This window comes from Leucopleurus acutus, assembly GCF_964270905.1.
Source record: "Leucopleurus acutus genome assembly, chromosome: 9".
Classification (NCBI taxonomy): domain Eukaryota; kingdom Metazoa; phylum Chordata; class Mammalia; order Artiodactyla; family Delphinidae; genus Leucopleurus; species Leucopleurus acutus.
The window spans coordinates 50,283,019-50,297,155 of NC_139144.1; the positions used below are offsets into that span (position 1 = coordinate 50,283,019).

General features: G+C 40.1%; 1 protein-coding gene across 2 annotated transcripts in view; it reads right to left on the reverse strand.

Annotated features, from left to right (window-relative positions):
- Positions 1–1,625: 1,625 nt before the first annotated feature.
- Positions 1,626–14,137, reverse strand: part of ASB4 (ankyrin repeat and SOCS box containing 4) — a 120,873-nt gene continuing 108,361 nt past the window's right edge. For both annotated transcript variants that reach the window (XM_082846465.1, XM_082846466.1), the window contains 2 exons: positions 3,943–4,056; positions 1,626–3,030 (listed from right to left, as the gene is read on the reverse strand). In XM_082846465.1, coding sequence (XP_082702591.1) covers positions 2,842–3,030; positions 3,943–4,056 — 303 coding nt within the window. In that variant the 3' untranslated portion in view covers positions 1,626–2,841. The remainder of the gene's footprint in view (positions 3,031–3,942; positions 4,057–14,137) is intronic.

Genomic DNA, 14,137 nt, shown 5'->3' on the forward strand with positions numbered 1-14,137 from the left:
AACATGTAACTGTAATGAATCTGTTTATACTCCAAAGGAAGTGACAATGAATTCCTTCCATAGATTAGCTATGGTGTCTGTGTTTCAAAGAAAATAAGTGAATAACTGGATTTTTCAAAAAAGTTTTGAAAGTGTGCCGTTCAAAACTTCAAGAGTTCTTCATAAACAATCAGATGTGTAACAAAAACATAAGGCTCAGCTGATTTTTCCAACATTGATGATCCACTGCAAATGGTTTGTTACTTTTCTCATCCTTACAATCAGCTTTTTACTGCTGTGTTTTTTATCAGAAGCCGCTGGGTTCAGGATGGAAGGACAAAGTGACAGTATAACACTAGGTGATTAAAAAATAGAACTCAAGTGTGTCTACCTCCTGAAAAGGGAGAAAACTGGATGGGTGATCTTTCCCTCATATCAAAGATTCTTCTGCCCATGTAATCTACAGTCATTAAGTGACTATTTACAAAAAGTAACAACGGTATCATCAGGATATAATTTCCTCTGTTTCTCCTGCCCATGGTTGCTTGAATGGTGAGAATGAAAAGAAATTAGAAATCCAGGAGGACAGAGATAGTGACAGATGGAAGAGTATGATTCAGTACAATTTATTATTATTAAAACACTCTTGTTCCTACAGCAATAGCCTGTGTTTCATTTGTGTTTACCCTTTACTTTCCTTTGAAAGTATTATTTATTTACAGGCACATTTCCTCGTTCTCTTTTTCTTTCTCAATGTTGAATAAGGCAATGGATCACGTAGAGTTCTTCAGTCTAACTGCTGAAAAGTCAGCTAGGAAAAAGTCTTATCGGCAAATAATTCACAAAGATGAAAGGAAAGAGAAGAGCTTTATTTAAGTCCTCTAAATGGAAGTTCAAAGATGAGGAGAAATAACTTTAAATCCACAAATAAACCATTCAAAGCAAGTAGTCCTGTATCATATGCTAGATTAGCACAGAATGTTTAAGCACAGCAGGCCAACTGAGATATGTTACTTCCCCATGCAAGGAACATCCTCTCCCAGCACCTCTGACTGGCATTCTAGAATGTGTTCTAACACCACTTGCTGTAAGCAAACTGTTTTTTGAAGGATCATATTTTATATGAATAGTTCATACAAATACAGTATTCTATTCCATAATACAGATCTTATTTTAGTATAAAATATTTCTCCCAAAATATCTGAGTAGAACTGATACTTCAGAAAGATTATTGTATCCACTTATGATTTTTCCTATGGCACCAGGAATATGCAAATCCCAGTACGCGAAGCAGAGTCTAGGTGTAAGGCTAGTGGAATATTTGACATCATCTCTACTGCAAACTCAAGCATCTAAGGTTAAACAAGATGGAGAACCACACACACACCACAAAAACAACAACAACAACAACCAAAAAAAAACCCCTGCTCATAACTGGCAAATAGATTTGTTTGTGCTTAATTACTTCTGCTGTAACCTCTAAAAGGCAATGCTAAGAGTCAATGAGCTTATCTAAAAGTGATTAGCAAGAACAAAAAGTGAAGCGAAGTTGGCCTCATAAACCATGAGGTCCAGAGGTTAATCATCTACGTTTCTCTTTCTGCAAACTGCTAACAAACCTGATTAACACACTAGTCTTTCCAAGTTTCTCAAACTTTTACCATTTTCAAAAAGTCTTTCCATGTGCTTTCTGCAGCTGGCCATCACCAGCAAAGTGCCCCTTATCTTCTAGCCAAAATGTTCTGAAATGTCAGTCTGTTACATAAAAAGACCAAAGTAATCAACCTAAGTCTTTCCCTTCGCACGTTTCCTTGCACACATTTTCCTAAACTTCCTTGTCACACACACATGGGAGCCACTGAGTGTGCAATATTTTCCCCAGGGAGTCTGGGAAAGCACTACGCACGAAATCATTCTAAAATAAAAATAAGTACATGTGCCTGGAAACTTAAAGTGAATACATTTACATTTACACTCATAGCAGCCGGAGATCTCTCTACTACACACAATCCCTTCACTCTTTATCATCATGCTTCAAAGAAAACCGCACTTCATGTCAGAAACATGGCTTTGAAAGGCAAGCATTAAGAATGAATCTGCACCTCTACTCTTGCCTCTGACATTTGACACTGCAGTTCCCTGCTTACATGTCCGGATCCTCTGCGAAATGGTGAGATCCTGGAGGGCAGGAGTCCTCGCTTCGGACTCATCTTTGCATCTCCAGTCTTTGGTTCAATGAGAGTGTTCAAATGTCCATTTTGACTTTCAAGTGGACTGATCTTTGTTTTTCATTTCTAATTTGACTCAAAGATTTCTTTGTTTTGAGTATGCTCGTGCTTTCTTCACTAAAAGTAAGTTGAGGAGCTTAGTATATGGAAAGGAGTTTGCAAAACTAGCCATAGTAATTTCTGCTAAGTGGGAGTGGGTGGAGGACACCAAGATTAAGAGGCCCATCCCAAAGCCTAGCATTTTGCCAACTGAACGATAATGTAAACTTATTACTGATAAGGGAGAGGATGAAATTGGTTGTAAGAAAACCTGGGTCCCATTTCAAATGAGATAACATATGAAAAATCTTATAAAATTATAGCAGGCACCAAGTAAGAGCACTATACATATTAATTATTATTGTTATGTCAGGACCTTCTGGATACGCTCTTGTTTTTGAGACTACCTTAACTTTACCTCTTGTTTATTTCCCCTCACCGTGATACTCTAGGATTAATGACATAGTGTTTGTAAAGTGTTTTTAAATCCCTGAAGTGTTATAATCAACCCAAGTACCATTTTATTTATGCAAACTGTGTCTACTCAGCGAGTCCACTTAAACATCTAGGATTGGGATCTTCTGTCTCATAAGGCTTAATAAATGATTCCCTCTGGCTCTAAAAGCAAGTACTTTTTCAATGACAATGGGAGGGAAAGCAAAGGAATTACTCTGTGACATCTGCTGTGCAACGTTCTTCGAATGGCACATCTTGATAAATGCATGAGAGTCCTTGGAGAGTTACTGCACACAGTGAAGAGAGAGTGGTAAAAATCCCAGTATCTCTGAAAAGGAAGGCAACACATGTTAAAGTCAGAAAAGTCTCAGAGTTTACGTCAATAGAAATCAATAGTGATGTGTTTAGTCCCTACTTTCCACGGTCTCTGATGGGGAGGCAAAAATTAAACATGAATAATGAAGCTAAGGCAGGTTAAGTAACTTTTTAAAGCTAAGATAGCTAATAAGTAGCAGAATAAGACTGCACCTAAGCCATTAGCCTCTAGGCCCAGTGAGCTTTGTACTCTGTGCCCAACGTCTCTCCCGTGCTGGGGACAGCCTGTGACAGCTAAAACCAAGAACATGAGGCTAGGTGGAAGGGCTGGTTCACAAAGACAGCAAAGTCCACACGCAGCATGAGGACTCAGCTTTGCCAACGGCTTTCTGCATGACTCATCACAAAGTTGTTGATACTCTGTTACCTGCCTATTACAGACTTCAGGTTATTTAAAAGTGAATGAAATAATCTATATAATTAATTAATCTATATAATTATTAATATTAATTAATCTATATAAATAATAGAGCAATTTTTTAAAGTGAGTGACATAATCTACACAAACAATTTAAACTTCTGATAAAAATGCTATATGAACAATCCCAAATATTCTTCTTCTTATTATTATTAAATTCATCTAAATTGATGGGAAGAAAGTAAAACTTTCAACTGTTCAACTTGCCCTTAGATGGAGAAACTCCCAAGATGCTCCTAAGTACTACCTACTTATTTATTTATTTATTTATTTATTTATTCTCACACCTGCATTTTATAACCCTTTGTCTTGTTGTATTTGTGTAGCATCCTCAAATTCTTAAAAGCATTCTCAAAACCCATTTTTTGAATTAGAATTTCCTGCACTTCCATTGCACTATGGAAGTACTTTAGAGCAAAACCCACAGGAAGTGAATTGATGCTTTACCTCCAAATCATCATCAGGGATAGCTCTTTTCCACTTTACGTTCCACCTGATATGTTCATAGGCATTGACGACAACTTCGATTGCTTTGGGACAAGAATGGCAAGCCTGTATCACCTGCAGAGACACCATAGAGTTTCATCTGTTCAATGCACATATATGATTCATCTTTTCCACGCACAGAGACATCAAGACTTCATGGACCAATAAGCCTCTTTGGAGCCCTGAAATGCTTTTGAGAAGTCTCATGCCTTTGAGTATTCAAACACACTGTCAGCCCCCATGGTGGATGGGAGGATTAATAACATAAGACTAATTTCCTTCATCATCCAGGAGCAAGTGAGAAAGAGGTGCTAACAAAGAGGGTGGGGGCCTGACGAAATGCATCCCCTGCTCGTAAAAGCAATTTTGAGAGAGGCCGGTCTCAAAATACACTTCCAGCTGTCTGGGAAATTCTCCTAGTTCTACAGAAAATTTTATTAGCAAAAAGCTGAATGTTAGTAATCCAAGAACTCAAGCCTACTGGTGACTATGAGGTAAAACAAACTATAGAGTAACATGAAAGTTAACCAAAGCTGTCTTCCCAGTGCAGTGCTTGAAGAGGACTAATGTCACGTACCAAATCACCCTCACTGGTATTGTAACCTTCACCATCAATAAAAGATCACATGAAGATTAGTTATTTCATTAGCACACTCTGTTCAACAGTTCATTGACTAACCAAATAAAACTGGAAAGCCGAGTCGAGTGGCCAGCATTTCCATCAGGAGGCAGGAAGATTTAGCTTCAGGTTTTAGACTAAACTGGATATTTAGCCAACCTTTGATGTTACCATGAAATCTGGACATATCTGATTAATCAATCATGCAGCCTTTATTAAGTGACAATGGAGGAATATATGAGACATACCCCAAAGTAAAACACACTGGTTTCTGGTGAGAGGCTTACTGTAAGAATGAGAAGCAAAAACACGTAAATGAAACAAGAGAAGATCAATGGAGATGTATGGTTGGTTCACATACGTAAGTGTTAGATTATAGGGTTTGAAAAAGAGGAATTATAGAAATTCCAAGAGAGAGAGCTGAGTGAATTGCGCTAACCGGGAATGATTTCTTGGAGGAGATGAGTTCAACTGTAGATCCTAAATGGTAGAAAGGTGCGTGCCTGTGTGTGTGTGTGTTGTGTGCCTGCCTGCATACACTTACAGGCCTGTCTACATGTGCAGCATCAGCAAATGTAACAGTTGTGTTGAAAGAGAGGTACTTCAAAGGGTAAAACAAAAACACAGCTCCATTATCGCTTTCTCCTGCTCACACAAACCCACTGCCTGGAACCCTTCTCCACTCCTGGCATGATACCTCAGGCAGGACTCACACCTGTTTCTACTTAATTTTTCTTCTTTCTTTTTCTTTTTTTTTTTTGCTGTACGCGGGCCTCTCACTGTTGTGGCCTCTCCCATTGCGGAGCACAGGCTCCGGACGCGCAGGCTGAGTGGCCATGGCTCACGGGCCCAGCGGCTCCGCGGCATATGGGATCTTCCCGGACCGGGGCACGAACCTGTGTCCCCTGCATCAGCAGGCGGACTCTCAACCACTGCGCCACCAAGGAAGCCCTCTACTTAATTTTTAATAATAAAAAGTACTCCAGTCACTCTAGATAGCAGAAAAATGTCATTTCAGTAATAAAAATGTCCATTTTAGTTGAATAATTGAAACTCCAAATTTTATTTAAAAGTTTCTCCTCTCCCATAGCCTAGGCTTGTTTCAAGCTGCAGTTGGAAAGGAGGTATTTGTGGGTGTGGTATAATAAGAAATACATGTTTGGTCTTTGCCTCTGGTTCTTGACAAAGAGCTCCTTTCCACCATTTCAATTATGCTAATGAAGTGAGTCTTAATGGGGCTCCTAGAGAGCTTCATTAGGTGGACTGGTTACTGGAAAGACAAATCCTTCATTAGATGATTGGAACTTCTACACACCTTGTCTCCTACCTCCAGGGAAAGAGTTTGACTGAACTCAAACTCCAACATCCAGGGTGGTCTAGCATTGCATTTTTCAATGTGAGGTGGTAAGTACCCAATGTCTTGGGACTTTAGGCAAAACTGAGACAGAAGGATGAGTATTTTAATACCCAGTTGTGTGTATGTGTGTGTGTGTGTACCAAGGTCACCTGAATGAAGGGCCCATGTCAGGAAAGAACTAAAGTTAAGAGCAGGTAAGATGGAGTCAGCTGACAGTACACCTGGAAGGTCAGTCTGAAGAGCTTGGGATTGACTTAATAGGCAATAGGAAGCTATTATGTATTCTTAATAAGAAAGGGTTATATTCAATCAATTCATTCCATTGGGAAACCTTTATTGAGCACTGTGTTTAGCACTGTGACAGTAATTCTGAGTTTATGCCCTGCTTCTGTCTTCAAGGAATTTACAACCCAGTTGAAGATAAAAGACATAGGTATTTCAGAGTTCAGAGCAATATAATTCAGTAAATAATAAGAGGCTAACTTAAAGATCATCAGTGTCCCTTGAGTACCATGAGCAAAAGCACAAAGGGAAAAACAAGGATATCAAGGGCAGGGAGCCCTGAGGAGGCTGAATGGGAGTGCACCAAATGGCTTCTCAGCTAGCTTCACCATTAGTCACGAGAACCGAAGCTGTGAGAAAGAATAAGTAGGGTTTAATGACTAATCAGATATAGGGAGTAAAGACTGCAACTCTGAAGCCTAAGATCAAGTACAAATAGGGGTACCACCGATGGAAATGAGGAAATAGGAAGGGCATACTAATTTGAGGATGGTCAGATAATGAGCAGGAGGATATTTCCTATGTTATGTCCTAATGTCAGTTAAAAATGTGCATGATGGATGCTCTAATGAGAAGGTCAAGATGGAGAGGGAGATCTGTGCATCATCAAGGAATGTGCTGGTTAGGTCAATCATACGCTAAATGGATATAAACGGAAAAGGTAGAGAACCATGGTCTGAAGCTTGATGCATCCTAATAGGCAGGAGAGAGGATGAAGGAAAAAAATTACAGCTACCATTTTTTGAGGACTTATCATGTGCCAGGGCCTGTGTTAAATCTTTGCATGCTTAGCTTGCTAAATCTTCAGACAACCTATGAGGTTAGTCCTATAATTATCTCCACTTTACAGATTTAAAATCAAAGGGTGAGAGAATTTAAACAAGGGTATTTAGCTAGTAAATGACAGAGATAGGATTCAAACTCAGGTCTGTGTGACTCCAAAAGTCAAAAACATGTTGAATAAAAATGGTGAGGGGCTTTCCTGGTGGCGCAGTGGTTAAGAAGCCACCTGCCAATGCAGGGGACACGGGTTCGAGCCCTGGTCTGGGAATATCCCACATGCCGCGGAGCAACTAAACCCATGCGCTACAACTACTGAGCCTGTGCTCTAGAGCCCACCAGCCACAACTACTGAAGCCCGTGTGCCTAGCGCCCATGCTCCGCAACAAGAGAAGCCACCACAATGAGAAGCCCGCGCACCGCAACAAAGAGTAGCCCCCGCTCGCCATAGCTGGAGAAAGCCCGCTCACAGCAACGAAGACCCAACACAGCCAAAAATAAATAAATAAATTAAATTAAATTAAAAAAAATGGTGAGAGTGGGCATCTTTCTCTTGTTCCTGATCTTATAGGAAATGCTTTCAGCTTTTCACTGTTGAGTATGATATTAGCTGTGGGTTTGCTGTATATGGCCTTTATTATGTTGTGGTATGTTCCCGCTATGCCCTCTTTCTGGAGAGTTTTTACCATAAATGGATGTTGAATTTTATCAAAGGCTTTTCCTGCATCTATTGAGATGATCATATGGCCTGGCCTCAGGAGGCATGGCCTCACCTGAGGACTGTGTCAGCCCCAACTAATAGAGCAACCAGAAGGGGCTCTACCGAATAGAGGTTTGAGTCAATGGTGTACTAGAAAATGTTCAACAACAGGCATTTTGTAAAAAAAAAAAAAAAAAAAAGACTGTATGTATATATGTTTATAAGTATATTATAAGTTTTGCTAATATAAAGAATGTGAAGCCCTCAATTTACAAATAATAAAATACCCAATATAATTTATTTCCTATTCCATATAGCCAGTTGGTACTCTAAGAATGCTATCACTGATTTTTATATCAATTTTGTATAGATATGAGTTGTATTCATAGCCAACCTGTGTCTGCAACTGAAGCGTGCATGTAGTTCCTATGTTTACATTGGTTGACATTTTTATTACATTAAGGAGTAACTGTTTCACAAATGTGAAACAATGAAGACATATATTGGAAACTCACTCACTCATCAATGACATAAGTAACTTCTATGTGGAAGCGCTTAATAGTTTTTTGAATATTGGAAGCATATTTCTCAATTTTTTGTACTATTCACAATGTAATAGCTACAGACACCACACACTACAAATTTTTAAGTTTAATATACATTAGTAACATTCTCTCCATCAATTTTTGAAGTCTAGACATCAACAAAGCAATAAGTTAAGGTCTGATTGGTAGTATTTGCTGATTTCTGTGGTGTAAACAGTTGCATCATGGCCTATTTGAGGTCCCTGAATGTATGGTGGGGAAGATATGTATAGTAACATCATTATATAGTGTTTCCACCATATAGATCCAATATATGCAAATAATATCAGGAGCATAGATATGTAGAGTAAAATAATTGGCAGATAGTGTGTTCTGAATATTTATTACCTTTGTTTTTAGTATACTTTGTTGTAGGTCTTTTTTTTTTTTTTTTTTTTTTTTGTGGTACTCGGGCCTCTCACTGTTGTGGCCTCTCCCGTTGCGGAGCACAGGCTCCGGATGCGCAGGCTCAGCGGCCATGGCTCACGGGCCCAGCCGCTCCGCGGCATGTGGGATCTTCCCGGACTGGGGCACGAACCCGTGTCCCCTGCATCGGCAGGCGGACTCTCAACCACTGCGCCACCAGGGAAGCCCCATGTTGTAGGTTTATATGACTTAATTTTTAAAAATCGTTGCATTTAACAATCAGCTCACAAAATTCCTGATAATTTAACAATCAGCTCTCGTGAGCTACTGTGAGCCAAACTCTAGCACACAACTCCTTTTAATTGTCCCCGAATTTAAAAAGTGCAGTCATAAGCCATTGCAGACTAAATTGTATATTGAAGCTCCAAACCAGTGAAGGCATCAGGACCATCCTGCCCAGTGGCTAGGTCCAAATGGGCACAACATAAATACTTGTTTAATGAGACGATCCATTCACATACATAGTCTGGGTACAGTGCACAAAGCTGACCTGCTGACAATGGCTTTTTCAGCCAGGTCTACTTAAATAAAGAGTAATCCCTAAGGGGATAAGCAGGTGGGCTGGAGTTAGACATCCATTGCTGTGGGACCTCTGAAGAGTTAGAGTCAGCATTTCTGAGTATATGGAAAGTACAACTAGAAGGATTTCTCCATGGGTACAAGATGGTCAAGGTGGGCAGGTAATTTTTCCAGAGTCAGCATTTCTGAGTATATGGAAAGTATAACTAGAAGGATTTCTCCATGGGTACAAGATGGTCAAGGTGGGCAGGTAATTTTTCCAGAAACTTGGCCTTGGGAAATTGAGGCAAATGGGGCTGCTCTTTTCTCTGCAGTTGGGATGAGGATGGCAGATATGTAGCTCTATGCAAAAGAGACAGACAAAACCTGAGGCTGACTAATTGCTTTGAACACTAGTTTATAAACTACCATAAGAGCATCATAGACTGTTAGAGTTGCAAAGGAGCCTAGGAATTATCTAATCCCCCTAACTTGGAGATGAGGAAATTGAAACCCAGAGAGGCACACAGGAAGAGAAAGCATGGTTTTAGGTCTTCATCTGAGTTTAGTGCTCTTTCAAATATATTCTGATGATCTTATTTTAATCCTTAAGTAAGGACCAGTGAAATGAATGGTTTAAAGACACAGATCCTATTGTACAGGTATTTAGAACAAGAAACACTCTTTACAAAGATATACAGATTGCCAACAAACACATGAAAGAATGCTAAACATCATTAATCATTAGAGAAATGCAAATCAAAACTACAATGAGATATCATCTCACACTGGTCAGAATGGCCATCATCAAAAAATCCAGAAACAGGGGCTTCCCTGGTGGCGCAGTGGTTGAGAGTCCGCCTGCTGATGCAGGGGACGCGGGTTCGTGCCCCGGTCCGGGAAGATCCCACGTGCCGCAGAGCGGCTGGGCCCGTGAGCCATGGCCACTGAGCCTGCGTGTCCGGAGCCTGTGCTCCGCAACGGGAGAGGCCACAACAGTGAGAGGCCCTTGCACCAAAAAAAAAAAAAAAAAATCTAGAAACAATAAATGCTGGAGAGGGTGTGGAGAAAAGGGAACACTCTTGCACTGTTGGTGGGAATGTAAATTGATACAGCCACTGTGGAGAACAGTATGGAGGTTCCTTAAAAAACTACAAATAGAACTACCATATGACCCAGCAATCCCACTACTGGGCATATACCCTGAGAAAACCATGATTCAAAAAGAGTCATGTACCAAAATGTTCATTGCAGCTCTATTTACAATAGCCAGGACATGGAAGCAACCTAACTGTCCATCAACAGATGAATGGATAAAGAAGATGTGGTACATATATACAATGGAATATTACTCAGCCATAAAGAGAAACGAAATTGAGTTATTTGTAGTGAGGTGGATGGACCTAGAGTCTGTCATACAGAGTGAAGTAAGTCAGAAAGAGAAAAACAAATACCGTATGCTAACACATATATATGGAATCTAAGAAGAAAAAAAAAAAAAGGTCATGAAGAACCTAGGGGTAAGACAGGAATAAAGACTCAGATCTACTAGAGCATGGACTTGAGGATATGGGGAGGGGGAAGGGTAAGCTGTGACAAAGTGAGAGAGTAGCATGGACGTATATACACTACCAAACGTAAAATAGATAGCTAGTGGGAAGTAGCCGCATAGCACAAGGAGATCAGCTAGGTGGTTTGTGACCACCTAGAGGGGTGGGATAGGGAGGGTGGGAGGGAGGGAGACACAAGAGGGAAGAGATATGGGAACATATGTATATGTATAACTGATTTACTTTGTTATAAAGCAGAAACTAACACACCATTGTAAAGCAATTATACTCCAATAAAGATGTTAAAAAAAACCCACTCTTTACTATTATCATTATAGTAATTATAGGCTGGATTTTGTTGAAAGTTTGAAATAATTCCCTTTCTAATGCAAAGATGTAGCTAATTATATGAAAATAGCATCCATCAGACCTCTATACACATCCTTCTCTAAAGACCTCCAGATATATTCTTTCTAGAAGGATGAGCCATGTTGAAAAGTATGCTGGAAATCAGATGAGTAATCCAAAATGAAGATTTCAATTTAAGAGTTACCAGGACAGAGATGACAGCTGAAATTAATCCAAGGCCTGAATCAAGAATATACTTGTACTGGAATTTTGAAAACAGAGAGCATGAGAAAGTCAGAAGCCTGTAATGAGGCTCTGCACATGGTTTAAGTGTCCACTCAGAAAACTGACCTGTGCTCTGCATTAATTCCCGGGCTACACTCACTCTTCATGGAAACCACACTGGTTATGTTTAAAGACACATTGCCCACCTACCCAATACAGGTAATCTGTCCCTAGGTATTCCTTACCTCCCCCTTCCTGCCAAAACCTTGTACACAGAGGAGGTGTGGCTAAAAGTTACTCTCCTCCTGTAACACATTATTTACTTCTCAACTAGGGTTTCCAGGTTTAGCAAATAATAATAATGTAGGTTACCAGGTAAATTCGAATTTCAGACAGACAACAAATAATTTTTAGTATAAATATGGCCCCAATATTGCATGGGACATATTTATACTAAAATTTACTTATTAGTGATGAATTTCAAATTTAATAGAGCATCCTGTATTTTGTTTGGCAACCCTATTCCCAGCCCCTATTCAGAAACAGTTCAAACCAAGTTATGTATACAGGAATATAATTCATTCATAGTTCAGGAGCCCAACTTCACACATCTGGTGCTTCAATTTGCACCTGGCACACTCCCATTTATCACCTGGAGATAACCTTTCATTAGGATAAAAAAAATTGAGTACTTCTTAACCTTCAGTCTTCAGATGCACAAAGTCCAAAGCTCCCACTGCCACATTAGTTTTTGCTGACACTGACTAGCAAATTTTCTGCTGACAGAAGACGGTTCTCACAGCAGGAAAGGCTCCTTTTAGCCTGACACTCCCAGCTCTCTTAACCGACACGCCTAGCTTCCAGAACGAAGACAGCTGATCATGCCTTCTTCAGGCCTCAGCAATTATTTCACCAGGCAACAACAAAAAGAGACCCTTAAGAGAGAGCAACTCTAAATAATCACTCTATGATGACTCCCAGGAACCTTGACCATCAAATGAGGAAGGACTGGTGGACTCAGAAGGCAGAAGCTTCTGCTTCTTCTTTGTAAACCTGGGAAACAGAAAAGGCTCAATGACCTTCGCCTCTGTGCGTCTCTGGGGTCTCTATTCTCCCTTCCTAGAAGAACAGTTGGACAAAAGGTAGTGGTGGCAACTGGAGAGACCTTAAGACCCTTTCCCCCATCATCTGACCCCTAAAAGCATAAATTAGAAAATAGATTCAAGATAAATCTCCCTGCCACCCTTCCAGTACAAGTGCCACCTGTAAGCCACTTCACCAGAGAAAATCTAAAGCTACCTCTGCCCTTTTATATTGATATATTTGTGTGCAGAAAGGTACTTTATGATCAAAGAGACTGCTTCTACCCTGGGCTTCATATACAGAACTGTTCAACGGCAGAAATCATCTTTACCTCCCCAAAACTTTCACATACCTTTCCCTCCCCTAGAAAAATGTCTTTCTTGCCCTACAAGAAAACCCAATCTTGGTTCCTGGGGTGTCACTTCCTTCTGAATTATGCTGAGAGAAAAAAAAATCAAATGTCCTTTTGTACCTTGAAAAGCAATTGCAGACCCTATAATTCTTTTTTTCCCCTTATGTAATTTCTACATCAGCTTTCAGTGAAATACACCCTCTACAAATTTGCTTTGTATTTGGAAGACAGCATCTTCAGCTCTGACCTTGTTCCTTGTAAATAAGGAAACTGAATTCCCCATCCACAAGAGAACAAATCACTTTATCTTCTGGATAAATGAGTCAGTCATTTACTTGCGTAAAGATGACTTTCTCATTGGAAAGTCAGGTTGTGAAGTAGTTGTTCTAAATCACTTTATAGCATCTGCATAGTAAATTGAATAGTTTTTCTTTAGTTTTCCTTTGGAAGGGGGCCAGTTCTGTTATATAGTCTATTGGGTAGCAACAAAAATGTTTAAAGTACCAACCACCCACCAGTAGCCAACTGAATCTTAAATCTCTTTAGCATACAGCCAACCTAGAGGAGCTCAGAGGAGCAAAACAGAACTGAATGAGAAGTTGGTAACTGTGGATAGAGTGTTCCCTGGAACACATAATTGTATACTATTCTACAGGAGAGTAGAGCCACCAAAGTAAGGCTGGTAGGAAAGACTCCTACAATGGACCAAGAGTACATTTTGGGAGGAGGAGGAAAGGAAATGATTTTGTTGAGCACCTAATAGTCTCAGTGATTTACATGTCTTACTCACTCCTCAGACAATCCTGAAAAGTTGATACTTTTCTCTTCATTTTCTCTTGGATCTGAGAGATTAAGGGACTTCAAAATCACAGAGCAAGTAAATGGCCAAGCTAGAATTCATATCCAAGGTTACTAAGCCCCTGTTCCTACCCCTCCTCGCTGTTATCTCTCAGAGAACTGCCTTTGTGAACAGGACCTGGGGCCTTCCTCACATTTGCAAGACTTCTTGCAGGAACAGAAAATCCATTTAAAGGCCTGTTGCCCCTAGTCTGGCACATCTTTAAAAAGCACTAACTTCACTTTCAATGCAGTTTTTCATCATAATTGTCCTACAAACCTCAAGAACTTGCATCTCCAGGGGAAGTGTGTTCTGCTGCCCAGAGCCACAGGGAGGCCAGAATAGCTACCAATCCTTTGTGCACAATAAGCTGCAGGGGTTCACGAAGGCAATGTCTCTAGTTCAGTGCTTTTAATATAGTTACACTCCCCAGCTCCACAGATAACATTGTGATAGGATTTCTTTCTAAAAGTAAAGTTTCCAAATGCTTGTGCTCTCCAATCCCAGAAGGAAG